Below are 25,056 nucleotides of genomic sequence, written 5' to 3' on the forward strand. Positions count from 1 at the left end.
CCCCCCCCCATTTTTTTGTCATATTGCTTCACCTAATGCATTTCTGATCTTTCATCCTACATTACAGAATGCACTTCTTCAGCACCTGGGAATTGCCCCTGTTAGCGAGGGCCCCTGGCCACTTTTTATTCATCCCCAGAGTCTTTCTGTGTTGTCTCGACTTCTACTGCTTTGGCAGCACAAGGCCAGCGTCCAGGGCGAGCCTGATGTCCCCGAATGTCTGCGTGTCTGGGAAAGGTAAGATTTGCATGGTTAAAAGTTGAAATACAGACAAATTCTAAAAACACATACCAACAAATGCAATATTTATTACAAATATATCCACATTTATTTTGAATAAAGCTGGTGTAAATACCTCTGTCAAGCATTGAAGTGGGAGAAGGCAGGCATCACTGCACCAGCAGAAATCCTGTGTGTAGCATTTGCAACACCATATTTATCAACCTATTATATTCTCCTTTTATTAAGATTTGTTGGAACCCTGAAACAAAACGCCTTGCAGGGATCAGTCCCAGGAGACACAGATGATGTGAACGTGGACCACCTTCAGCTGCTGCTTCTGATTTTCCACAACCTGTCCAACAGAGGCCGCCAGACCATCCTCTTGCTGTGCATTCAGACCCTGCAGGATCTGGCCAATAACTTGGAGTCTCAGCTGCCTGGTGTGCCTCTTCTACTCGGGAGACTTCTGTTGGTGTTTGATTATCTTTTACACCAGTACTCCAAACCTCCGCTCTATTTATTTGAGCAGGTACGTGCAGGAAGCCTGACTGACAGATTGGCCATGCTTTTGTAAAATAAGTAGCCCTTGTGGTAGCCTTATACCTGTAGATCTGCATTGTGAGATCTAAAACACTGCTTCCTCTAATGCTAGTCCTAGGAGCATATTGTGCTGCAATGACGGTGACTAGTCTTTTTGTTTTCTTTGTACACTGTTTCCACAGAACTGGTCTTCCTTTATTTTGTATTCTGAAGTTGAATATTACAGCTATTAACCTGTGAATCTTTTTTCCAGGTGCAATATAATCTGCTCACCCCTCCTGCCCAGGAAGGGACCGGCCGTACATCACCTATCTACTATGGCTTTAAAGAAGTAGAAGAAAATTGGACAAAACATTGTACATCAGGTGAGAAATAATTTATTTATAATGGTCATGGTGCTATTTTTGGTTATTTTTTATTCTAAAGCTGTTGTTGTGTTTTGTGCTTATTTTTTATTTTTTCCAGACAATGCTTCACATCCCAGATTCTACAGCATCCTCTCTCAGGAGGCCTCGGAAGACGACCTTCATCGGCTAGATAGTGAGGTAAGATCGCCCCTAAGTCCTGAAATAACAGATATTATGTTGAAAAGAGCTGAACTGGATGCCTTTTCTGTTAGGTTTGTGAAGTCCTCTTCTCCCGAGCTGTGAAATACGATGATTTGTACACCGCGCTTATTTCTTTGCTGGCTGCTGGATCTCGCTTGGATACGCTTAGAAGAAACGATAATAAAAGCATCACAGCCCTGGTAAGAGACAGATCTCTCTTTGGGATTTCTTTGCAGATGTTCCTCCTGATTTCTTATCTATGTGTACAAGACTTCATATTTGTAATTGGTCATTCTTTGTCCTTGTAGTTCATCTGCCTGGTCTTTCTCCATTTTGTTTTTCTCTGGCCTTTGTTTAACCTATTCATTAAATTTTGTATAATTTTCCTCTTGTTAGGAGGCGTGTGCTTTACAGTATCACTTCCTTATCCTGTGGAGGATTCTGGGAATCTTACCCCCTTCCAGGCACTACATGAAGCAGCTGTCGCAGAATGTGTCTGGACCCAGTGAGTGTGAAATCTTGCACACCCTGCGCTGGGCTTCACGGCTCAAAGTGCCATCTTACCAGCTCTGGATCAAGGTACGGATCTTTGAACAAAAGTTCCCTTTTCATGTTAAAGCCAGATTATTTTTAGGCATAAGTGTAATTACAAAAATGTGATCATGGATATTGGGTATAGTTTAAATCTATGTTTCTCTGTTAGGATCATCTTGTCAAGCAGGGAATAAAGCTCGAGAGAGCAACTTCTATGACTGAACAGACATCAACCAAATGCAACTCCATCAAATATGACGTGGAGGTAGCAGAGGAATACATTGCTCGACAGGTGAGAGAAAGTTCACCAACGGTCTGTGTCTATAAAAATGTTTCTTTGCTCCCCCCTCACTTCTCAGTATTTCCAGTGACAGAGAAACCTGAGACCCACTTTATTTTACACAGTGCTTGGGTATTGCCCAGTAAGGTTGCATGGGTTGGGGAGACAAATACCATTTTATGAGTAAGTAAGTTGTACTTATACAGGACTTCATTTTCCCACTCCCAAAGCCTTACAGACTACCAGAGGACTGAAGGAAGTACTATATGTGATTCTGAGGAGCACTGCTTCAAATGAGAAGTTCACTGTTGTCTTGATTGACTTTCAGAAAACTACAAAAATATTTATTTGTAACTCCTCTGTTGTAGATCTCCACATACTGCAGTTCCAATGGGTACACGTTTGAGCAGCTCCGCAAGGGGCCCAACCTTCAGTGCATTTATACTCTGGACGCAGTCATCTGCAAGGTGCAAGTGTCCCTGGATGAACATTTCTCCAAGCTATCCGCTGAGACTGACCCGCACAAATCTTCTCAAGTTGCCAAGAACCTCCTGCCAGCCGCTTTACAGCTGCTTGATATGTACGCCTCACTCACCCGCTGCTACCTGCTGCAGAGCCTGCCCGAGGACGCTTCTGATGAGAAGAAGCTGCAGGGCTATGCTGCTGTACTGGCTATTGGCTCCTCCCGCTGCAAAGCCAACACACTGGGTATGGTAAAGGAAAAGATTACATAGTGTGAGCATTTCAGGAACTGTTAACCAAAAGAATCGCTTGATAACTGAGGGTTCTTCTATATGCAGGGCCTGTTTTGATTCAGAATCTGCCTAATGCTGTGCAGACCTTGTGTGAGTCTTGGAACAACATCCACACCAATGAGTTCCCCAGTATCGGGTCTTGGGTGAGTACTAAGCGTGCCTACGTATAGGAGAACATGATTGGGTCAATATTCTGAGTGCATGGTTTCTTTCAGTGATATAAACAGACTGAATCCACAGAATTGACTGGTTATAGTTTATGAAAAAATGGTCATAGCTTTTGCATAGAACATTGCTATATGCAGTCTCTTGTACCATGGATGTGGCAACCTATGTTGGTTTGAAGAACATTGTAGCTTCATAAATTTAAAGTTGCTGACAGATTAGCACAGCTCTAGAGAACCTTTTTAGTGTCAGTCTGGTATCATGAAAGGAAAATAGTAATTCTCTTTATTTTTTGCAGTAGCTCTGTGTCTTTATAAATGGATAACTCAATGCCCTTTTCTTTCTCTTTCAGCGAAATGCCTTTGCCAATGATACAATCCCATCGGAGAGTTATATTGGCGCTGTCCAGGCAGCTCACCTAGGCACATTGTGTAGTCCTACGCTGTCTCTGGCTGCTTCACTTAAACATGTCCTTTTGTCTCTGGTTCGCCTTACTGGAGACCTCATAGTGTGAGTTCTGCAGCATTTTTTTTTTTTATTATTATTCTTCTTAATATTATTAATACTGCATTGCAGCATTATTTACACCTAAAATGTTTACCTCCAAACATTGCAGATGGTGCCCTGAGGATCTAAATTCCCGCCAGCTGACCCAATCTCTGCTGCCTCTACTTCTGGAGAGCAGCACAGAGAGTGTAGCCGAGCTTTGCACTACATCACTGGAGCGAGTGCTCGGACCAGCAGAGTCAGATGAGTTCCTGTCCAAGGTGTATGAGAAACTGATTACCGGATGCTATAATATCCTCGCCCATCATTCCGACCCATCCAGGTTTGTTAAGGCAAACATTGCTAAAACGTATGTCTTTTGGGGAAGAGATCTAAGACATTTCAAGGTTTCTATTGTGTGCACATCTCTGTTAGGAGTTCTCCTCACTTTCCTGTATCACACCCATTATTTAAACAGAATGTAACAGGAAATCTCACAAATAGCACTAACAAAATTTACTATCTGTGTCCCTTTCGGATAATAACGATATTGGATGCTGCTACTTGGGCAAAGGAAGGATTTTAATTAGTTTTGGCTGAATTCGGTGTTTATTTGATGACTGATCGGCTTTAATATTTCCCAGCGGTTTGGATGAGTCCATCCTGGAGGAGTGTCTACAGTACCTGGAAAAGCAGCTGGAGACCAGCCAGGCTAGGAAAGCCATGGAAGAATTCTTTACTGAAAGGTATGTTGGCTTGGGAACCTCAGTGGTCCCAAAGTGCTTTAAATGTGAAGTTTACTCAAAAGGGGAGAAAGGTGGTGCAATGAGGAAGGGTAGAACTGCACTTTCACCACATTGTCTTTTCTACTGAAAGCCTAATTCAATCAAATGATTTAACCTGGATTTCATATATGAGAGAGCCGCTGTGCTATTTGTTTCTCTTACATTCTTATAATACAAGGAAATAATAATTTAAAAAATAATTAACATACATAAATAACATAGAAAATAATTTAAAACTATGCTGCTATAAGCCACAATATATATTTTTGGCACTTTATATTTATTTTGCTTTTTTTATGTTTTGTAGAGGTGAACTTGTCCAAATCATGATGGCGACTGCAAATGAGGCTCTATCTGCCAAATTTTGTAACCGAGTTCTGAAGCTCTTTACAAAACTTTTCCAGCTGAGTAAGTGGTTGGTTTAGCCGCTACAGTAAGAGGGGTGGATTTACTAGATTGTAGAGCATTTTAAATCTCTGAATTTATTTTTTTTTTTCCCAATAAACTGTCATATCCAGCAGTGAAGTAGTGAGCACTTTTGGATAGTGGGGAAATGGGCCTTTGGGTGGGTGGGGGTCCATGGCTTCTGTGTCCACGATGGAAAGGAAGTTGGCCTACATCTTCTAGGGGTAAGTGGGGCAGTGACTTGCTTCTCTAATTCATCTCTTCCTCTACTACAGCGGAGAAGAACCCAAGCCCCAGCTTGTTACATCTCTGTGGGACGATGGCTCAGCTTGCTTGTGTGGAGCCTTCCCAGTTACAATCCTGGCTCGTGAGGATGACCACTCCACCTCCCAAAGACTCCGACCAAGCAGAGATCGTTCAGGAGAACCGGCAGTTGCTGCAACTGCTTACAGCTTACATTGTGCGAGAGAACAGGTGAGATTACCCAGACCGATACAGGCTATTCTTCGCTTTTGTCTCAGGATCCCCTGTTCATAACTGATGTTTGTGCCTTTCAGCCAAGTTGGAGAAGGTGTGTGCACAGTGCTCCTCAGTACCCTCATCCCAATGGCCACTGATCTGCTTGCCAATGGTGATGGCACTGGATTCCCAGAGCTGATGGTTGTGATGGCTACCTTAGCAAGTGCCGGACAAGGTGCTGGCCATCTTCAGCTTCACTATGCTGCCATGGACTGGCTGGCAAGATGGTAAGTTTAAAATTACTTGAAGTATAACGTACTCTTAACCAAAAACACCTGATTCCATTCTCTTGGGGTTGGGTGGGTCGCCACCCTACTTTTTGGCCATATAGTTTGTTATGAGTAAAACTGATCCAGACCTAACCTGCATCCTCTGATCTGTCTCTTCCAGCAAGAAATATCTGTCTCAAAAGAATGTGATTGAAAAGCTGAACAACAATGTCATGCAAGGAAAGGTAAGATACTCTACATTACGCAGGGGAATATTGTCTTTTAAATGCCAATTTAAATAAATAGCCTATATTAAAAGTAATATATGGTTTTATTTTTATGTGTGTTAGGACAAAAAAGCAAATAAACCTACTCTAAATATAAGTTTTAAGACCTTAACATAAATAAAAAAACTCAACAAACCGGTATTGTTACTCTTTTTAGTATTGTTGCTTATATCTGTTGGTAGAATTGCCACCGCTTTCACTAAAGCTGCTTCAGGCTTCTAAAATAACATGCTGGTTATGATGTCCTTCAGACTAAATTGGAAAAGTTGATGTTCATGTGTAAAAGGCCTAAGGAGCCAATGTGGGATGATGGTTGTCTTGGTTTTTTGCTTTTAGTCTACCAGCTGTATAAAGATGGAATAATTTACTATGTAACCTTTTGTGTATTCCTGTAGCACGTAACTATCCTGGAGTGCACGTGTCACATTGTCTCTTACCTGGCTGATGTCACTAATGCCCTGAGCCACAATACAGGACAGGGTCACTGCCACATGCCTGTCGATGGAGAGGAGCGAGTAATTGAAGTGGACTCAGACTGGGTGGAAGAGCTTGCAGTTGAAGAGGATGATTCACAAGCAGAAGATTCTGTAAGTTTCTGCAAAGAAACGCCCAGCTTGGGGTTAGGTACATCTAGATTTGATAAATGCCTGAAGAATTAGGTGGGTGGAACACTGACTATGCCATGGAGATCTTACCAATGAAATCCCTATAGATACTGTTACCCTGCCTACCAGATCATCACTTTTGGATGGACAGAATTTTGTTTGTACATGTAAGAAGTAATTTACTCTTTACAGGATCATTTCCTACTTTACCTTATTAAATGTCAGTGTTCTCTCCTGCCCCTTTTAGCTGGGTGCACCACCCAGCACTTTTCAGTAACCACCTGGCTTTTTTTGGGTGGTTAGTGAAAGGTTGGGTTATAATAAAGCAGCTGCCACCTGTCTAAAGCTTCTTCCACCATAAAATCTAGGCAGAATACTGGTGATGAGTGTCTTCTTATATATAAGATTGAACCAAGTTTGAGATTATCTCTTAAAGGTTTCTGGACTTCTGAACTAATGTGTTCTCGTTAATTTGTATGACTGAACTTTAATTTTCTGATTGATTCAGGATGAAGATTCTCTGTGTAACAAGCTGTGTACCTTCACCATCACACAGAAAGAGTTCATGAATCAACATTGGTGAGTTCATATAACAGATATGAAAGAATTGCTGTGTTTGTGTAAACTAATGCACTAATTGCAATGTTTACATATACACAAATATTGCAATCAGGTGTCTGTTACCAATGAATAAAAAGTTTTCTTTCACCAGAAAGATTCTGTACTTGTTCCTAACACCCCATATTTATTCTTTGTGTTGTAATCTCTTGCTGTCGTTCTACAGGTATCACTGTCACACCTGTAAGATGGTAGATGGTGTAGGTGTTTGCACTGTCTGCGCCAAGGTTTGCCACAAAGACCACGAGATTTCCTATGCAAAGTATGGCTCCTTCTTCTGTGACTGTGGAGCCAAGGAAGATGGAAGCTGCTTGGTAAGTGACTTTGTCTCAGGTGTAGATAAAGATAACGGCCTAAGTACAAAATCATATATTTTGTCTGGAAATTACACGATGGGCTTGCTGCTCACTGTTATTCCTAAGTCCAGAGGACTGAACATAAATACAAAGAGGTTGTGATGGAAACTAACTTTGTTCTATTCACTCATGGATTCATAAGTGGCTGCTTCCTTCAGAACTCTTCCTTCAGATCATTTTGTACATGTAACTTTATATTAGCTCAGTGACTGCCTTGCATTTGGTAATGCAGTAACTGTGCATGTGTTTTATTTTAGACTTCTAAGAAAAATCAAAGCTATTTTTTTTTTTTATTTGAACACCATAAATGTATGCTCTTAGGAACTAGGAGCTTTCAGTTAGTGAGACAGTGTTGCTATAAAATTAAAAAATGCGAAATTCTCATCTGTACGTATGGCACAAGACCTCACATAACATTGTATTCCTCCAGGCACTGGTCAAAAGAACACCTAGCAGTGGTATGGGCTCCACCATGAAGGAATCTGCCTTCCAGAGTGAACCTCGCTTGCCAGAAAGTGCCATCAGACACCCAGGCTCTGCCCTTACTGACAAGGGGAAGGTGACAATCAGCGATGGAAAGGGTGAAGATGAGAAGCCAAAACGCAGCAGCCTCTGCCGGAACATTGAGGGCTGCAGAGAGGAGCTGATGTGTCAGGTAAGTTGATGTCTGTGATAGTTATTACACTATTAAAGCTGTATACAGTCAGCTAAATACCTGTAATACAGATGTAAAGTTTTCTACATACCAAAAGAATTTTAATTCAGTTCAGCTGCCTTTATTATCAAACACTATTTTTATAGCGCCAACATGTTATGCAGTGCTGTACATTAAATAGGGAGTGTAAATGACAGACAGATAGATACAGACAGTGACACAGGAGGAGAGGACCCTGCCCCGAAGAACTTACAATCTAGGTTCCAATCTAAGCAATGTTCAGCTATTTTGAAATTTACTAACACCAAGGCCCTAAACTCCTGATGGGGACACAAACAAAACTTTGTAATGCAGCAGTCTGGCTTACAGTTCCTCATAGAATGTTCCATCTCCTAAGAAAGCTAAAACAGTTACAGCCACAAAAACACTTGTGGACAGGAAGAGAGGCAGGAATTTCAATATTTCACTGTTTGGAATCTCTATGGCTAAGCTCACCACACTCCATCCAACTAAGGATTTTCACTTCACAAACCTAACTGCTAGCTTTTTTATTGCAGTCTGTAGTTTTGCTTTAAGTACCTGTCACCTTTCTGAATATGAGCAAATATGCTGATTAGTAAATGTGTATTTCAGTCAAACTCTTCATTTGCACCTCTGGTCCTGGACATGCTGAACTTCATGATGAACGCCGTTCGAAATAACTTCCAGCAAGCATCCGCCGTGGGAAGCAGCAGCAGAGCTCAGCAGGCCCTAGACCAATTACACTCCTTGGAAAAGACAGTGGAGATGACAGACCAGCTCATGGTAATGCCCAGGGCTTGAGGAGTACATGAGGAAGAGGTCAAATGGATGCATAACATAATTAACAGCATGTTCTGCTCTCCAGGTACCCACGCTGGGATCCCAGGAGGGAGCATTTGAGAATGTGAGAATGAATTACAGTGGTGACCAAGGACAGACAATCCGCCAGCTGATCAGTGCTCACGTACTCCGCCGCGTGGCTATGTGTGTGCTGTCCTCTCCTCATGGGCGAAGGCAACATTTAGCTGTCAGCCACGAGAAGGGAAAGGTAAGACCTGTGCAATACAAAAGAAATCCAAAGCTGGACTGGGACTAATCAGGTGCATAGATTGCACATTTTTGCTTTCATAAGACCTTTTAATATAAAGCAGCAGAAAGATGAGCCATCAGTCTGTTGCTGGTCTACACTGTCAACAGTCCCAGATTGAGAAGAGTAACCACGTTGTGCTGGTAACCTGCAATGGAAGAAATAATGATGTGAGAACAGATATTGTGAAGTAAAGCAATTGCTATCTACAGCAATCAGATAACCCCATTGCTGTAGGTAGGGTGGGTAGAAATATACATGTTTGTATATTTCTCTATTCTAAAGGGCCCTAAACTAAAGGACCCTCATTTAGGCGCATTAGTAAATATTTTGAAGCATGGTCTTCCTCCTGATTAGTCTCAAACACGTCCTCCCTCCTTTGTTATCCAGATCACGGTACTACAGCTGTCTGCACTGCTAAAACAAGCTGATTCAAGCAAAAGAAAACTAACTTTGACAAGACTGGCCTCTGCTCCTGTCCCCTTTACCGTCCTCAGTCTGACTGGAAACCCCTGCAAGGAAGATTACTTGGCAGTGTGTGGTCTGAAGGTACGTTGTCACAAGCACTCAACTTATTTTTTTCTTCACTACCATATACTAAACATTCATGTCTTCCTTTCCCTCTTTCAGGATTGTCATGTCCTCACATTCAGCAGCTCAGGATCTGTGTCAGATCACCTGGTGCTGCACCCGCAGCTTGCCACCGGTAACTTCATCATTAAAGCTGTGTGGCTGCCTGGTTCCCAGACAGAGCTGGCCATAGTCACTGCTGACTTTGTCAAGGTGAGTGCAGCTTCGGCTTTAGAGAGGTAGCATACTTGCAGTAAATTCAGGCTTTATTTTTGCCTTTGTTTAAATGTCTGTAATACAAGATGGTTGCATTTGTAAGATAATCACACACTAGTGAAATGAGATAAACTCATCTTTTGCAATGTTAAAGTATTCTCCATGAGATAGAGATGAGTGAGTTTTCCAATTTAACCTAAAATAGTATTTAGAGGCAGACTGAGATAGATACAATGAATAATTAAAGGCCTCTTGGTTCAATTTTGAAGTGTGGTTACAGGTCCTGCTTCAAGAGACCCTGTCTAAGGAGGGAATAAGGGAAACGATTTGTAGATATAAAGCACAACCATCTAGATTTGCACATACAGTGGCCTCCTAAAACTTTCTGTAATAGTGAAAGTGTTGCAGTTTGCCATAAAGCCTTGTTCCACACATCCCTAAGGCGATGGACAACATTTCTGTTTATAAGGATTTTGCAGGAGCATGTAAGGGCTTTGCCTGTAATTCAGCTATTAAAGCAGGTGCCTCCAGTAACATCAAATTCCTTCTTCAGGTGTATGACCTGTCAACTGATGCTTTGAGCCCCACATTCTACTTTCTGCTGCCAAGCTCCAAGATCAGAGATGTCACCTTTTTGTTCAATGAAGAGGGCAAAAATATCATTGTAATTATGTCCTCTGCGGGCTACGTGTACACTCAGCTCATGGAGGAATCCAGCAGTGCCAAGCACGGACCATTCTACGTCACCAACGTCTTGGAAGTAAATCATGAAGAACTAAAGGTTAGATGGGAGCAATTGTGGCGTATGTGGTAATAATAGAAATACTAAATCTGTGAGCAGTGTCTGATCACCCTCTGTCTTCTCCATACAGGATACTAATGGACAGGTCGCTGGAGGTGGAGTATCGGTCTACTATTCCCATGTTCTGCAGATGCTTTTCTTCAGTTACTGCCAAGGCAAATCATTTGCTGCCACAATAAACCGATCCAACCTGGAGATAGTTCTTCTTTTCCCCATCAACATTAAGAGGTTAGACAGAAAATATTCTTTATTTTTCCAAAAAAAAAAAAATTCTTATCACAAAATGAAAACCAGGGATCCATCCCAGTGACACTACAATCTCTCAAAAAAACCCCAATTTATATAAGTAGTTCTGGAAAGAACTTGCAGAACGCCAAACAAATACAATGACAACAAAAGGTATGAACTTCAGAACTTAACACACTTACACAAATACAGAACACTTCCAATGACAATTTATGTGCCTGTTACTATCTCCCATACACAATTGGCTAATAAATACTTGAGTGTTTCGATATTGTTTCCGATCATGCCAAGTAAGTGGGAATTTATCTTCTGTCCAATATTTAGTGGCAGTCAAATCCTCCATACGCCTAATTTCATTAATATTTCTAAGCCATAGGCTTATAGTGGGTACTTCTGATTTTCTCCATAGCAATATTATACGAGAGCGGGCAGCATTAACTAAATGTCTCGCCTTTGAAACTTTATAATTCCCCACTGGAAACTCATTGCAATGAAATAGGAAGAATGCAGGGTCATCTGGAATTTAAAAAGTCTACAAATTTTTGGGCTATAGACCATACTACATTGCCAATTTTGCTGTGGTACTAACTGGCCTACAAACACAATCTACTGTATTGATGTGAAAACATAAGCCTTGTCTTTGTTGCGGCTGAACTGTCAGGATTTTGCGGTGTCCTTAGTATTCCTAATATACTACTCAGTGATCTGTGAATGGTGCTGGATCTTTCCAGAATAATACCCACACTATCCATCCGGTCATGGTATGGAGTATGATGTGACCATTTATTTAGTGTTTCCACAGCAAAATTTTCTGCAGGAAGGGCACAGTTTCATAGAGAACTTGTAATTTTGTTCCGAATTGTCCACATTAGACTGCCAGGTCCTGCTTAAGCAGCAGATTTTTTTTTTATATTCTGATTGATTTTCACTCCATAGTTCTTTGGTTTTGTAGTGATGATCATTTTTATTACAGTTCCAATGGAGGAAGCAAGACAACACCTGCTCTGTGCCAGTGGTCTGAGGTCATGAATCACCCCGGCTTAGTGTGCTGTGTCCAGCAAACCACAGGAATCCCTCTGGTAGTGATGGTGAAACCAGACAGCTTTCTCATCCAGGAGATTAAAACTTTGCCAGCTAAAGCCAAAGTGAGTGAAAGGCATAGACATGGGAGGGCATTTGAGTTTGTATGGCTAAATAGTCATTTCATTTTACTGTCTTTTTTTAGATTCAAGATATGGTAGCCATACGCCACACAGCAAGCAATGATCAGCAGAGGACAACCATGATCCTTCTGTGTGAGGACGGAAGTCTGCGAATCTATATGGCCAATGTGGAGAACACCTCGTACTGGCTCCAGCCCTCCCTGCAGCCCAGCAGTAGTATCAGTATCATGAAACCTGTCCGTAAGCGCAAACCAGCTGCTGTCAGTAAGTGATTTCTAAGTGTTTTTAATTACAGCTAGTGTCATTTACCTTGAAAAGAGTCTTCATATTATGTTCCCAGCTTAAATCAGACTGCTAGTATGACAAAATGCACCCACTAGCAGCCAATGGGGCTCTTTATCTTTGCACTGGGACCTAATATGTTTTCAGGCATTGGGAGATGCAGGGGGTAAATATTGAGCTTACAATAGGCGGGGAGCACAAGTTATACTTTTTTTTTTGGTCCAATGAGCTGGCCGGCAGTAGTGACAAAGGAAGATTTGGTAGTATTGTCATCCTCTGGAAGCACAGATGTTAGTATGAAATGGCATCTAGCAGCTCAATCAGTTTACCAATGGTTCACTTGTGTATCTATTTTCTTGACTCCATTTCCACTGTAACCAGTAAATTTCCCCAATTCAGTGACTCGGGCATCAAGTCAGGTGACCTTCCCGATCGACTTCTTTGAACACAATCAACAGATGACCGACGTGGAGTTTGGTGGAAATGACCTCCTTCAGCTCTACAATGCGCAGCAGATCAAACATCGTCTTAATTCCACTGGGATGTATGTTGCCAACACAAAGGTACGCTGATAATCCTTTCACAGTCCTCCTTTGCAGGCACCATTTATAAAACTTTCCTTAATGATCATGGTCTTTCCTCCTCTTCCAGCCTGGAGGATTCACTGTGGAAGTCACAAACAACAACAGCACAATGGTGATGACTGGAATGCGCCTTCAGATCGGCACGCAAGCCATTGAACGAGCACCGTCCTACATAGAAATGTTCGGACGCACAATGCAGCTCAACCTAAGCCGGGCGCGGTGGTTTGACTTCCCATTTACACGCGAAGAAGCATTGCAAGCTGATAAAAAACTGACAATATTCAGTAAGTTGAGCAGTTTAATAAACGTTTGAACTTTGAACATTGCAGGTGAAAGCACAAAAATATCAAGTGCTTGCTTGCTGTGTTTTCCTTTTCCTAGTGCAGGCCTGGCTCATTCACACCTCCCCTCCACCTTACTATATAGCTACCAAAGATGGGGTGAAGGGGAATTCTGTAAGTGTTTACATGTGACAAGCACAGAATGTAACTGGGTAATAAAGTTTTAAAGTAAAAATAAGCGACTGCTGATCTAGGGAACATCCGATTGATTGGAATCGGGAAGGATTTTTTTTTCCCCTGTTGGAGCAAATTATACCAGGGTTTATTTGCCTTCCTCTGGAAAATCTACATCTTTAGGGTTTTATATCTAGGATATGTTTATTTCCTTGGTGGTTGAACTTGATGGACTTATGTCTTTTTTTTTTTTTTTCACCCTGACTTACTATGTAACCATGTGAGCATTTCAACAATCTCTTACTGAGTAGGGATGCAGCAAGAGGAGTAAGAATATAACTACAAAGTTGGTGAACTTTAGAGAAACAATATACATAGTTGAAAAGCATATAAGGATTGTTATTTCTGCCCATCCAGTCCTGGGTTTTTCATGTGTCTCGGCACTTGCCTGGAAGGGGAGGAGATCTGATCGTTTTCTGTTGCAATCTTGAATCTACTTTACACCCTCACCCTGTGACTGGCTAGTAAAAGGAGAAGCTGCACACCCATGAGATCATCTGTGAATCTACCAAGTCTTCCTATTGACATGTTCCATGCATTACAGCTCAACTTTTTAACTTCTTGTTATCTTACTCCTTTCCTCAGTGCTGTACAGGGACTTTGACATTGATCAGGTCAAATAAGGGTTCTTTGCTTGCATGAATCCGTTTATTGAAAAATTGATATTGGTGTGCATTACATGGTATCCTTTAAATGCTTGAAATTTCTTTGCTTGCTGCCTGGAACTAGATATCCCTGGACCAACTTCTTAAACCAAAGCTTCTTCTCTGTCATTTCTAGTTGGTGCATCGGTGGACCCAGCTGGCGTCACCATGATAGATGCTATTAAAATATATGGTAAAACGAAGGAGCAATTTGGCTGGCCAGATGAGCCACCGGAGGAATTCCCCTCTGCATCCGTGAGCAGTGTCTGCCCATCAAATCTCAACCAAGGCAACGGTGCAAGTGATGGAGAGGCTGCAACACCGCCTTCAAATAACGGAACCGTCATAGAAAGGTAAGCACAAGGGGTGGCCCTACAACAGAAGCTCAGGAGGGTGAAGAAGATTAAAGAGTTAGTTATGGCTTAGTCAATATTATGTCTTGTCTCCTTTTGGGGTTCACCTCAATTCTGAGCCCCATTAGCACTCTCGGCTTCACATGTTCTTTTTGTTTTTTTTGTTTTTTTTTGTTTTGTTTTTTTTTTGCTCCCCAAAAGTTCTGACCCAGAAACCTTAACGATCTTGGACCGGTTAGTAAGTCTTCTTCCTCTGCACGAATGAGTGTGCGCTCCCCATCCTCTGCTGGTGTCCCTTCTTCGCTTGTTTTACGTTCTTGGCCCTAAGTGCATGGCGGTGTCTGGGTAGCTTAGTCTATTCTGGTACGGCATAGTGGACCCTTATAGATAGCCAGCTTGTACGGTAAACAATTTCTCAGCTTGGGGCATGAGTGTGATGTTATAAACAGTTTAGCTTTTCTACAATATTTGATGCAGCTTGCCAAAAAAGAGCTGGTTCCCAGCATCCATTGGGGTTTGTAATGCACAGCAACAATGTAAATCCTTTTCCTTCGAGTGTGCTGCCAACATGCAAAGATAAGGCACGAAACTGCAGCTTTGAGCAGCTTGGCTTACACCCAGGCACTGTTTTATGCATTAACCTTTCACCTCTGTGATCTTTGGCAGAGAGAGTCTAGAATTAGTGTTCTCCCAGTTAATTATGTTAAGGTTGCTTCAGCAAATACAGATTTAGGATTGGCTTGTTTTGAGCGACCCACATTCTATACTTTGTTCCTACACAGACTGGTCGGTAGTTCCCTAGAAGCTCTGGAGAGTTGTTTTGCTTTTGGACCGGTGCCCGAAAAGGTAAGTACTCACTTCTCTCTGTATCAAAGCAAGTAAAACAATATCTGAAAATGTGGGTTTTGTTAAAGCAAAGCAATCAATTATATTTATATTAATTATATTGTCCCATATTAGGTGTACATGGTAAGTAATGTGTAACCCCATATTTATTAAATCCTTGTACGCCACCTGATAATGCCTTCATTTATCTTTTATCCTAGCATGCAAACACCATATTTGGTTTTTAGGTATCATCCTGGGTCAGAACCTGCGTCAGTCCTTGGAATGCTGGTCTGGGACTGATGTGAATTTGTCATTCCCTGTACTCCTGTCCATGATTATGTATACATGCATTGCCTGACACATTGAAGACTCCAGCTGTCTCACATTGACTAGCCAGTCTAAAGATGCTTCATAGCTCCACAGCTCAGTCCCCTCTACTTGTTACCCTGTCAAAGTAAATGCCCTTCAGAGACTTGAAGATAAGCTGCCTGCTGGACTTTCCTCTATTTCCAATTAATAGGGGATGGTGCCTAAGGGGATGTTGCCTAGATGTACGGACGGTCTAGAATTCAATGAGTGTTAAAGTATACATTTTATGTGTTGTTGCTGTATTTATGTTGCCAGGAATGTATTTGTGATTTAAAGGTATTGATCGTTTCTCTTCCAACACTTCAGGAAAAGAACAAAGCATCGGCTTTGGAATTGGCCACAGTCCTGCTGTCCATGCCAACTCCATCAAGTGTCCAGCTACAGACAAAGAGTCTCCTGGCCAGCCTGCATACCAGCCGTTCTGCCTACCATAACCACAAGGTATCAGGCATTTCACCCCAAAAGGCTTCCACCCTGTTAAAGCCCAACTTCTAGTAAACAGTAGTGGAAAGGTTGTAAGTTTGTACTACAGGGTTTCCTCTCGTTTGGTTCTGTCTGACACCTATAGTAGGGCCCCAAAAGAAAATACACCCAACACAAGTTCTTATCTTTTTCTATCTTACCAGCATGTTTTTTACTTCTTAGGATCAGGCCTTGCTTAGCAATGCCGTTCAGAGCTTGACCACCTGCAGCCGAGACGGCAAGGACCTCGATCCAGAGGTGTTTCAAAGACTGGTAATTACTGCTCGTTCCATTGCCATCATGCGTCCCAACAACCTTGTCCACTATACAGAATCCAAGCTCCCTGCAGGGGAAATAGGTGAGTTTCCCTGCACCTCCACCCCTTATTTTATCTGTCTTAGAAAATCTGTGAATTTTAAGGTGATCCCATTCCTACTTTATCTGTAGAGAGCGGCGAAGAAGTAAAAGAACTGCCGAAGGTCACAGAGGATGAAAGTTACACTTTCATCAATCAGCTGGTTAATCAGTTCTGGAAGCTACATGCATCTAAACCCAAAAATGCTTTCCTGGCCCCCGCGTGCCTACCAGGTAGGTTCTCGTACGTTTCCCTTAGTATCCACATTCTTTCTGTGGCTAGCTATTGATGTGTGTTTCATCTCCTCCAGGTCTTACCCATGTTGAAGCCACAGTCAATGCGCTGATAGATATCATTCATGGATACTGTACTTGTGAGCTGGACTGCATTAACCTGGCATCAAAGATCTACATGCAGATGTTGCTGTGCCCGGTAGGTACAGGACACCATGTTCTGCGGGTTTGCTTAAATACTGCAGATTCATTTGTTTGATTTGTGTTTCCAGTTCTATGATGTAAGAAGTGTATATTACATAGACTTTCTACATGATGCAATCATTGTAAACTATCTCAGAACATCTTTCGCTATAGAATCTTACAGCTTTATGCATCAAACATCATGGGTAACGAACCCTCAAAATGGCAACCTGAAGCAGGCGGATTTCTGTTAGTCGAGAAGCTCAAAATTCATTTTTTTTTTTTGGCTATGTACAAAAGCCACCTTTTAATATTGAAACCTCTTGATGAAGAATCTTCGTACGAAAGGCAGGGACATAAGGCGCCTGGTTATAATGAAACTTGCATCCAGAGAGTCTGACAGATGAGGGTTGCCTGGCTTACAAAGGTGATGGGGAGAAGGAGTGAATGAGCTGTGCTGCATTGTTAGCAAGATATTCTGTTGTGAGCAGAGCAACAGATAAGCTCATCAGTCTGCGGTCAACCCTTAGGCAGGGATGATGACCTCTAAATGTTACTTACCTGTACCAAAGAATCTAGTCTTTTATTATGCCGAGCAGAGCTGTGCTGTGTGACCAAGCACTAGAAATAATAGCACTTAATTTACATACCTAAAAATACTTTGTCAGTTAAAACTGCTCGTTCATTTATGTACCTTTATTAGTTTTCACTGTTTAATTCTTAGGATCCCGCGGTGAGCTTCTCATGCAAGCAAGCTCTAATCCGTGTCCTTCGTCCTCGCAATAAACGCCGTCATGTGACTCTACCTTCCTCACCACGCAGCAACACCCCCATGGGTAAGCAAACACTCAAAATTCTTGTAATCATTGAGTGTTTCCATCCTTGTGTTCAGTAGCCTTTCTTTTACCATCATAATATAAGACCTCACATATGGGTGATTGATGTGCATTTAGGCCTTTTGTGAAACTGGGTACAAATTGTTCTGTCTAATCCTAAAAGAATGGGTGCCAGTCACTAAGTAGTTAAGTTTATTTTTCTGTCTTTCTAGAAATTTGTGCTCCACATCCAACAACGTTTATGTACATTTCTGTATCTGTCATTGCTTGTTGTCCCTGTTAGTTTTGTCTGGGCAGCCATGTTGTACTAGCTGAAGTCCCTACATCCTCCTGTCTACCTTAAAATGACAGTGTCCACCTAGACCCCAATATATCATCATTTTAATTCTCTCTAGGTTGGAAAGCTTGGTTTCCTTCTGGGGTGGCTGTAATTAGGATGCCTCCGCCATACAAGGATCTCTTTAACCGTGAGCACTTGGGGTTTCTCTTACCCTTGACTAGAAAGGGTCTCCTTTTTATTGTGGTGGTCCTAGTGATGTGACATGCAGGCAGCCAGATTGGTTAGTCGGGTGCTGGAGAAATGCAGTTTTTGATTGCCCTTCTCTCCTTCAGGTGACAAGGATGATGATGACGATGATGAAGCAGAGGATAAAATCCAGACATCGGTGATACAGAGCGGAGAACACGTGCGACAGCCAAGCCAAGAGCAAAACGAGGTCGACCATGGAGATTTTGAGATGGTGGTGAGAATTGTGTGTATTGGCTAAGCATTGTTAACCATTTATTAGCATGGTAACAATAATGCCACCATGAAGATATAACCTTGTTTGCTATGTTGTCCCACCAGTCGGAATCAATGGTCCTGGAGAGTGCAGACAGCGTGAATAACGGAAACCCATCTCCACTGGAAGCCCTGTTAGCGGGTGCAGAAGGCTTTCCCCCGATGCTGGATATCCCACCTGATGCCGATGATGAGACTATGGTGGAATTGGCAATTGCTCTAAGTCTACAACAAGACCAGCAAGGTAGGTTATCCATTCTCTTACTTGCAAAGTGCAAACGAATTCATCTTTCTGCATTCCCAGCTCCAGTCTTCCAAATGGCGTGTTACTGGGTGGAGCACCAGGTCCACTTCCAGCTCCAGGTCCCTTAGACAACAATAGGAGCTGGGTCTACTTTTTCAGCCTAAAGTAGACTTGGCACTTTTCCCAGTATCTCCCCATTTGGAAGATTGGGGACAGTGATGCATTGGGTCATGGTAAGAGCCCAAATCTCCCAACAGGTCCTTCAAGAGGTATAATAAACCCTTTAACACTGCAAAATTTTCAGACTTGTTGAAACATTTCTTCAGCCGGTATCAGTTTATTGAAGACCAGGACAAGACTTCCTAAATACATCTAGAAAGTTCTCATGCTTGATTTAGTATGGCTCAGTTCACAGCAGATAACACAACAATTGTCTCGTAGGGAGCAGCAGCAGTGCTCTGGGGCTCCAGAGTTTGGGACTGTCCGGGCAGGCCCCCAGCTCTTCGTCCTTAGATGCTGGAACCTTGTCTGACACTACGGCATCAGGTAACTGAGGGACCCCCATGATCCTTTGCGCTTCTGTAATCTAACAGCATGAGTAATGAGAAGCGTTCGCTGTGTGTTCTGATACGTCAGGGCCAGAAGCTTTCGGCTGGGGACTGCGCTGCACTTTGCTTTAACACATCTGCTTTGCTGGGGGAGGTGGGGCGGGGTGTGATCTGCTGGCTCAGTAGTCAGAGACTGTGTTTTTACCTGTAACAGCTCTCCTCATGCTTATAGCTCCAGCGTCAGACGATGAAGGAAGTACGGCTGCAACCGATGGTTCTACTCTTCGCACCTCCCCAGCAGATCACGGAGGCAGCGTGGGTTCGGAGAGCGGAGGCAGTGCCGTGGACTCGGTAGCTGGTGAGCATAGTGGTACGTCTGTCATGTTAGGGCTTAGAGAGCTAAGTAAGAACATAATCACATTTGAACTATTTCTCACTCTTTTCTCTAACATTGATCTTTGAGCCACTGGGTATTAGATCTGTATTGGGATTAGCATGAAGCAGGATATGCTCCACACTTGATTGGCTATATCCACTGAATAGAAAGTAGGATCTTTTGGGTCTTGAGAGGTAGAATGTCAAAGGTTCATAAAACAGAAGAGGGATTTCTCTAACTCTGTACCAAGGTGTATCGGGGGATTGCCAAAATCAGTTGGCTTAAAGCTTAAACATTGGTGACCTCTCCATCTGAGAATGCTACCTGTTTGGGACTCATGTTGATATATCGGCTTTAATACTCGGTCACTGAACTGGAACAAGCAAGCTTTCGGTGCTGTGAAGTTTTAACACCAATGTTAGTAAAATTTAGAAAAATATGTACACATTATAACAAAGTGCACCTATATTCTTTCCCAACTTTCCCTGTCCCAAACTACTCTTCCCTCCCCAGATTTGCTTGGCTCTTTCCCCTCTGATGTTTGCATCCTGTATGGAAAGTCTTTAGTGCCATGGCAGTTTTCATTCAAAACCTTCCTATACGGCTGTTTCCCAAATATCTTTAGCTTTGAGACACGTTCCTATGGAAGTATACTCCCCATGAATGACCAGTAGGCAAAATAAATAAAAGGTGCACTTTTTGTTTTTTTTTTTATACTGAAACATTGTGCAGCATATAAGTCTTGGAAGATAAGACTGCCATGATATATGGCAGCTATATTGGCTATCTGGGTTTGCAATCCTAGACCAGTCTGAGGTTGGTTGTTGTAGAAAACTATTACTATAGTCTGTTGTCTTCTTGTTCACTGTGGCTTTACATGTTTAATACTGGGGAGAGGCGTCCTTATACCAAAACTACCAGAACTGTTCTAAGCTTTACATATCTTTTTAGTCTCGGGCCGGAGCAGCGCCTATGGGGACGCCACAGTAGAAGGTCATCCAACTGGGCCCGGCAGCATCAGTTCCAGCACCGGAGCAATCAGCACTACAACTGGACAGCATGAAGGTGAAGGTTCAGAAGGAGAGGGAGAAAATGAAGGTGATGTTCACACCAGCAACAGGTTTGTACCTTTTTCACCCTGTCACTTTATTGAGGATTTCAGAGGCAGCTCCACTCAACTGCAGCCAAAATAATTGTTACTCCTGAAGGAGGAAGGTTGTAGACAGCCGTTAAACTAGGCAGGTATAAGAGCAACAAATGAGTGAAGCTCAGCATGCATTAATGCATCATTTTGTATATGTTTCTAAATGCAATCATTGCAAATACCTGAACTTTAATCTTTATCAGTTTCTGTGTAGCAGAGCTCAGATATGGAGAAGAATAAGCAGCATAAGGAGCCAGTTGTGCTTACCAGGGACATAGGAATGTACAGAGTGACAGATCCTCCTAATCACATGCTACTTCTCAAATCACTGAGGGGTTTGCAAGATCTGTAATTCGGGTTGCCTGCTTTAGCCAGTTACCATTGTGTAACACTCATAACTGAATATTTAGAAATTCAAATACCTGTACCCTGTATATGCATTTATCTGGGTATTGTGCCATTTGCCTTTGAATTATACTTGGCTGTTATGTCCCACTTTTAGACTACACATGGTCCGGCTAATGCTCCTGGAGCGTCTCCTTCAGTCCATGCCCAACCTGCGAACTGTAGGTGGTGTCCGTGCCATCCCATACATGCAGGTAAGGAGGGCTCATTGCCATGTTAGAAGTTCTGTTTATCCAGGGTGCACTTAAATGTGACTAAGAAAACTCTACAATGCTTCCTCAGGTGGTGCTGATGTTGACTGCTGATCTGGATGGGGAAGATGAGAAGGATAAAGGCGCGCTGGATAATCTCCTGTCTCAACTCATCGCTGAGCTTGGATTGGACAAAAAGGTAACAAAGCGGCAAATGCTTAACTCAAATTCTACATTTCAATGAACAGTGCAGTCACATTTCATTCTGTAATTTAGGATGTATCCAGGAAGAATGAGCGAACCCCTCTGAATGAAGTTCATTTGGTGGTTATGAGGCTTCTCAGCGTCTTCATGTCAAGAACTAAATCGGGCTCCAAGTCTTCCATCTGTGAGGTGAGCGAGGGGCAGGTAATGCTATTGGAGTGTGTTAGGGTGCTGCACACCTAGCTGAAAGATTCATCCTGTAAATTCTATATTCCTTTTTGACTGCTGGGTGTCTGGAATGTAGTTTTGCATTTTGAGAACTGCAAATAATAGGATAAATCTACTCTGGAAAGTGAGTAGAGATGAAAAATTCAAGCTGGTAGGTGTTTATACAAATGATTACATCGTGTTCCCTCTGTTTTGTATCCACAGTCCTCCTCTCTGATATCTAGTGCCACTGCCACAGCGTTGCTGAGCTCTGGAGCGGTGGATTACTGCCTCCATGTTCTTAAGTCTCTACTGGATTACTGGAAGAGCCAACAGAGTGACGAGGAACCCGTGGCCTCCAGCCAACTCCTGAAACCTCACACCACTGCATCTCCACCCGACATGAGTCCCTTCTTCCTCCGACAGTATGTCAAGGTGCGTAAGGTGATTTTGGAGACCCCTCATTACCATCAAGATCCGTGTCATCTTTGTTAACAATCAAATTTTGCTTTGGTTTATTTATAGCCAAATTAAATACGCAGATATTTACTTTTTCCTGGTCTAGGGTCACGCGGCAGATGTTTTCCAGGCCTACACCCAACTACTGACGGAGATGGTTCTTCGACTACCCTACCAGATAAAGAAGATTGCAGACACAAACTCCAGAATCCCGCCACCTGTCTTTGACCATTCCTGGTTCTACTTTCTGTCTGAGGTTTGTAAAGAAAAAGCACAAGTACTATATAAAAACTAAAAAAAAAAAAGTTTAGCCGTTGGGGTTTTTTTTCTTATAGGAAAGTGTCTGTGATATTGCATACATGGATGATAGTGTGGTATTGCATACAGGGCTGACTCAGGGCTGAGTGTTAATACGCAGAAGTAGCAGAAACATTTTGTAGTGAAAGAAGAAAGTAAAGTTTTTAATCTACAGATCTGTGGTGGGTATAACAAGCAAGAGATGCTGAGGGTATGAGTGGGTAGTAAGTGCTGGGGGTAGGACAGTGGGAAGTACATTTACCAATGTGTACTTACAATACTTTACTCTTCTTTCTACAGTATCTAATGATACAGCAAACTCCATTTGTTCGTCGCCAAGTTCGCAAGCTCCTCTTGTTTATTTGCGGCTCTAAAGAGAAATATCGCCAGCTGCGAGATCTCCACACGCTGGATTCTCATGTCCGTGGCATCAAAAAGTTGTTGGAGGAACATGGCATCTTCCTACGAGCCGGGGTGGTGACAGCAAGCTCTGGATCTGCACTGCAGTATGACACGCTAATTAACTTGGTAAGAGGTGACCAGAAATTGGTTACAGAATGTCATTTGGTGCAGAATTTGGTGTATTAACATAATTCTTTGTTTTAGATGGAACACCTTAAAGCCTGTGCAGAAATAGCTTCCCAGAGGACTGTTAACTGGCAGAAGTTTTGCATTAAAGATGACTGTAAGTTTAGCTGGGTATTTTGGAAGGGATTCAACTCATCAACATTAAGGGCTTATTTACACTATTTGTAGTTATCCTTGGCAGCATGCACGTACCCTGTCTTGGCTTGCTGCAAGTGCTTTAGATTGCACACTGTATGAGTTAATGTTCTTGGTTATTTTCCCATCAGCTGTACTATACTTCCTGCTCCAAGTCAGCTTCTTGGTGGATGAAGGTGTATCCCCAGTGCTGCTGCAGCTCCTGTCCTGCGCCTTATGTGGTAGTAAAGTCCTCTCTGCAGCTTCATCCTCTGGAGCGCCATCCTCTGGCCAGCCTGGATCCCAGTCCAAATCCTCAACCAAGAAGAGTAAAAAAGAGGAAAAGGAGAAAGAGAAGGAAGGTAAATCTCAAGGAGGTTCATGGCTACTGGAATTGAGCATCTCCTACACTTGAGCAGGTTTCAGGAAACTGTTTTATGTCTTGCAGGCGAGGGCTCCAACAGCCAGGAGGAGCAGCTGTGCACCGCTCTTGTGAACCAACTAAATAAATTTGCTGATAAAGAGACATTGATCCAGTTCCTCCGCTGCTTCCTGCTCGAGTCAAACGCTTCATCTGTACGTTGGCAGGCTCACTGCTTAGCCCTCCATATCTATAGGTTAGTATGATTTATTTTGGTTCAATTCAGAAATATGAATGGTCGGATCTGTGGTATGTGTAGTCATTTGAATAGATGTACAAAGACATGGCATTCCTGCTCCTTCTTCCAATTGATATAAAATTTAGGTAACTTTTTTGCTGTACTTTGTTTTCCCAGAAATTCAAACAAAGCCCAACAGGAGCTTCTCCTGGACCTGATGTGGTCCATTTGGCCTGAACTCCCAGCCTATGGACGCAAAGCCGCCCAGTTTGTTGATCTCCTGGGATATTTCTCACTGAAGACCCCTCAAACAGAGAAGAAGGTAAGGAGAAATATTATTGGTCATTTGTGAGTATCTGTTATGAACTTACAAACTAAGACAATTTCTCTTATTATTCAGTTTAAGGAATACTCTCAAAAGGCTGTTGAGATTCTCCGAACCCAAAACCACATTCTGACTAACCACCCCAACTCCAATATCTACAAGTAAGCAATGCTCAGCTCTTAGTCTTTGAACATACATGGGGGGAGTTCTGATAACTTTACACCTTTATGTTTATTTGTTAATAATTGGTCCCTTTTTATTCTTCAGCACCCTTTCTGGTTTGGTGGAGTTTGATGGATATTACTTGGAAAGTGACCCATGTCTTGTTTGCAACAATCCTGAGGTTCCATTCTGTGTAAGTATAATACTGTTAAAAAGTCCCGCCTCCAATCATATGTAAGTTTTATCTGTTAAATGTTGCTAATAAACAGATAATCATGTTTAGTTAAACTGCGCTCCAGCCAAACCATACACGGGTAAAAAACATATGGAGGCTGTGTTTTCTGCTGAACAACTTGTAATGTTGTCCATGCAGTGTAGGATTTACATAGATCTGTCGGGTTGAGGACACCTCTTACATGTCCTTCCCAAAAGCAGCCCTCCGCTTTCTCCTCTTGGTTCTTTGTCAGATTAGTCCTGTTGCCACCCTATCTTGATGAGTGCTAAAATACAGGGATGGCAATGGATTAAAACCTATTCAAATTTTTGTACTTCTTGCATTTGAAAACAACTTGCAAAGATTAATTGAGCACTAACTGTATCTGTGGTTTTTAGTTCAGCTTTAAATGCGTAGCTTATGGTTACAAGGACCAGTCCAGCTATTATTACTCTTCATATAGACAGACGGTAGAGGATA

General features: G+C 42.4%; 1 protein-coding gene across 10 annotated transcripts in view; it reads left to right on the top strand.

Moving 5' to 3' along the window:
• UBR4 (ubiquitin protein ligase E3 component n-recognin 4) overlaps window positions 1-25,056 on the top strand; it is a 50,725-nt gene that overhangs the window by 9,832 nt on the left and 15,837 nt on the right. For 2 of the 10 annotated variants that reach the window (XM_072426559.1, XM_072426560.1), the window contains exons 18-73: window positions 68-237; window positions 469-751; window positions 1,016-1,127; window positions 1,228-1,307; window positions 1,382-1,510; window positions 1,707-1,889; window positions 2,014-2,136; window positions 2,493-2,832; window positions 2,925-3,022; window positions 3,397-3,554; window positions 3,661-3,873; window positions 4,175-4,276; window positions 4,623-4,723; window positions 4,996-5,194; window positions 5,278-5,466; window positions 5,630-5,693; window positions 6,131-6,322; window positions 6,849-6,919; window positions 7,125-7,272; window positions 7,745-7,969; window positions 8,603-8,773; window positions 8,856-9,038; window positions 9,468-9,626; window positions 9,708-9,860; window positions 10,417-10,644; window positions 10,736-10,893; window positions 11,885-12,056; window positions 12,137-12,338; window positions 12,756-12,919; window positions 13,008-13,224; window positions 14,236-14,452; window positions 14,654-14,686; window positions 15,235-15,298; window positions 15,956-16,090; window positions 16,295-16,469; window positions 16,559-16,699; window positions 16,777-16,898; window positions 17,607-17,718; window positions 18,114-18,185; window positions 18,331-18,470; window positions 18,566-18,743; window positions 19,185-19,289; window positions 19,524-19,661; window positions 20,619-20,787; window positions 21,314-21,410; window positions 21,499-21,606; window positions 21,684-21,800; window positions 22,044-22,253; window positions 22,384-22,533; window positions 22,875-23,102; window positions 23,181-23,259; window positions 23,429-23,638; window positions 23,725-23,893; window positions 24,053-24,197; window positions 24,276-24,361; window positions 24,468-24,555. In XM_072426559.1, coding sequence (XP_072282660.1) covers window positions 68-237; window positions 469-751; window positions 1,016-1,127; window positions 1,228-1,307; window positions 1,382-1,510; window positions 1,707-1,889; window positions 2,014-2,136; window positions 2,493-2,832; window positions 2,925-3,022; window positions 3,397-3,554; window positions 3,661-3,873; window positions 4,175-4,276; window positions 4,623-4,723; window positions 4,996-5,194; window positions 5,278-5,466; window positions 5,630-5,693; window positions 6,131-6,322; window positions 6,849-6,919; window positions 7,125-7,272; window positions 7,745-7,969; window positions 8,603-8,773; window positions 8,856-9,038; window positions 9,468-9,626; window positions 9,708-9,860; window positions 10,417-10,644; window positions 10,736-10,893; window positions 11,885-12,056; window positions 12,137-12,338; window positions 12,756-12,919; window positions 13,008-13,224; window positions 14,236-14,452; window positions 14,654-14,686; window positions 15,235-15,298; window positions 15,956-16,090; window positions 16,295-16,469; window positions 16,559-16,699; window positions 16,777-16,898; window positions 17,607-17,718; window positions 18,114-18,185; window positions 18,331-18,470; window positions 18,566-18,743; window positions 19,185-19,289; window positions 19,524-19,661; window positions 20,619-20,787; window positions 21,314-21,410; window positions 21,499-21,606; window positions 21,684-21,800; window positions 22,044-22,253; window positions 22,384-22,533; window positions 22,875-23,102; window positions 23,181-23,259; window positions 23,429-23,638; window positions 23,725-23,893; window positions 24,053-24,197; window positions 24,276-24,361; window positions 24,468-24,555 — 8,475 coding nt within the window. The remainder of the gene's footprint in view (window positions 1-67; window positions 238-468; window positions 752-1,015; window positions 1,128-1,227; window positions 1,308-1,381; window positions 1,511-1,706; window positions 1,890-2,013; window positions 2,137-2,492; window positions 2,833-2,924; window positions 3,023-3,396; window positions 3,555-3,660; window positions 3,874-4,174; window positions 4,277-4,622; window positions 4,724-4,995; window positions 5,195-5,277; window positions 5,467-5,629; window positions 5,694-6,130; window positions 6,323-6,848; window positions 6,920-7,124; window positions 7,273-7,744; window positions 7,970-8,602; window positions 8,774-8,855; window positions 9,039-9,467; window positions 9,627-9,707; window positions 9,861-10,416; window positions 10,645-10,735; window positions 10,894-11,884; window positions 12,057-12,136; window positions 12,339-12,755; window positions 12,920-13,007; window positions 13,225-14,235; window positions 14,453-14,653; window positions 14,687-15,234; window positions 15,299-15,955; window positions 16,091-16,294; window positions 16,470-16,558; window positions 16,700-16,776; window positions 16,899-17,606; window positions 17,719-18,113; window positions 18,186-18,330; window positions 18,471-18,565; window positions 18,744-19,184; window positions 19,290-19,523; window positions 19,662-20,618; window positions 20,788-21,313; window positions 21,411-21,498; window positions 21,607-21,683; window positions 21,801-22,043; window positions 22,254-22,383; window positions 22,534-22,874; window positions 23,103-23,180; window positions 23,260-23,428; window positions 23,639-23,724; window positions 23,894-24,052; window positions 24,198-24,275; window positions 24,362-24,467; window positions 24,556-25,056) is intronic. The other 8 variants (XM_072426563.1, XM_072426561.1, XM_072426564.1 and 5 more) reach the window with 8 other exon arrangements.

This window comes from Pyxicephalus adspersus, chromosome 11 (genome assembly GCF_032062135.1).
Source record: "Pyxicephalus adspersus chromosome 11, UCB_Pads_2.0, whole genome shotgun sequence".
NCBI classification, from domain to species: domain Eukaryota; kingdom Metazoa; phylum Chordata; class Amphibia; order Anura; family Pyxicephalidae; genus Pyxicephalus; species Pyxicephalus adspersus.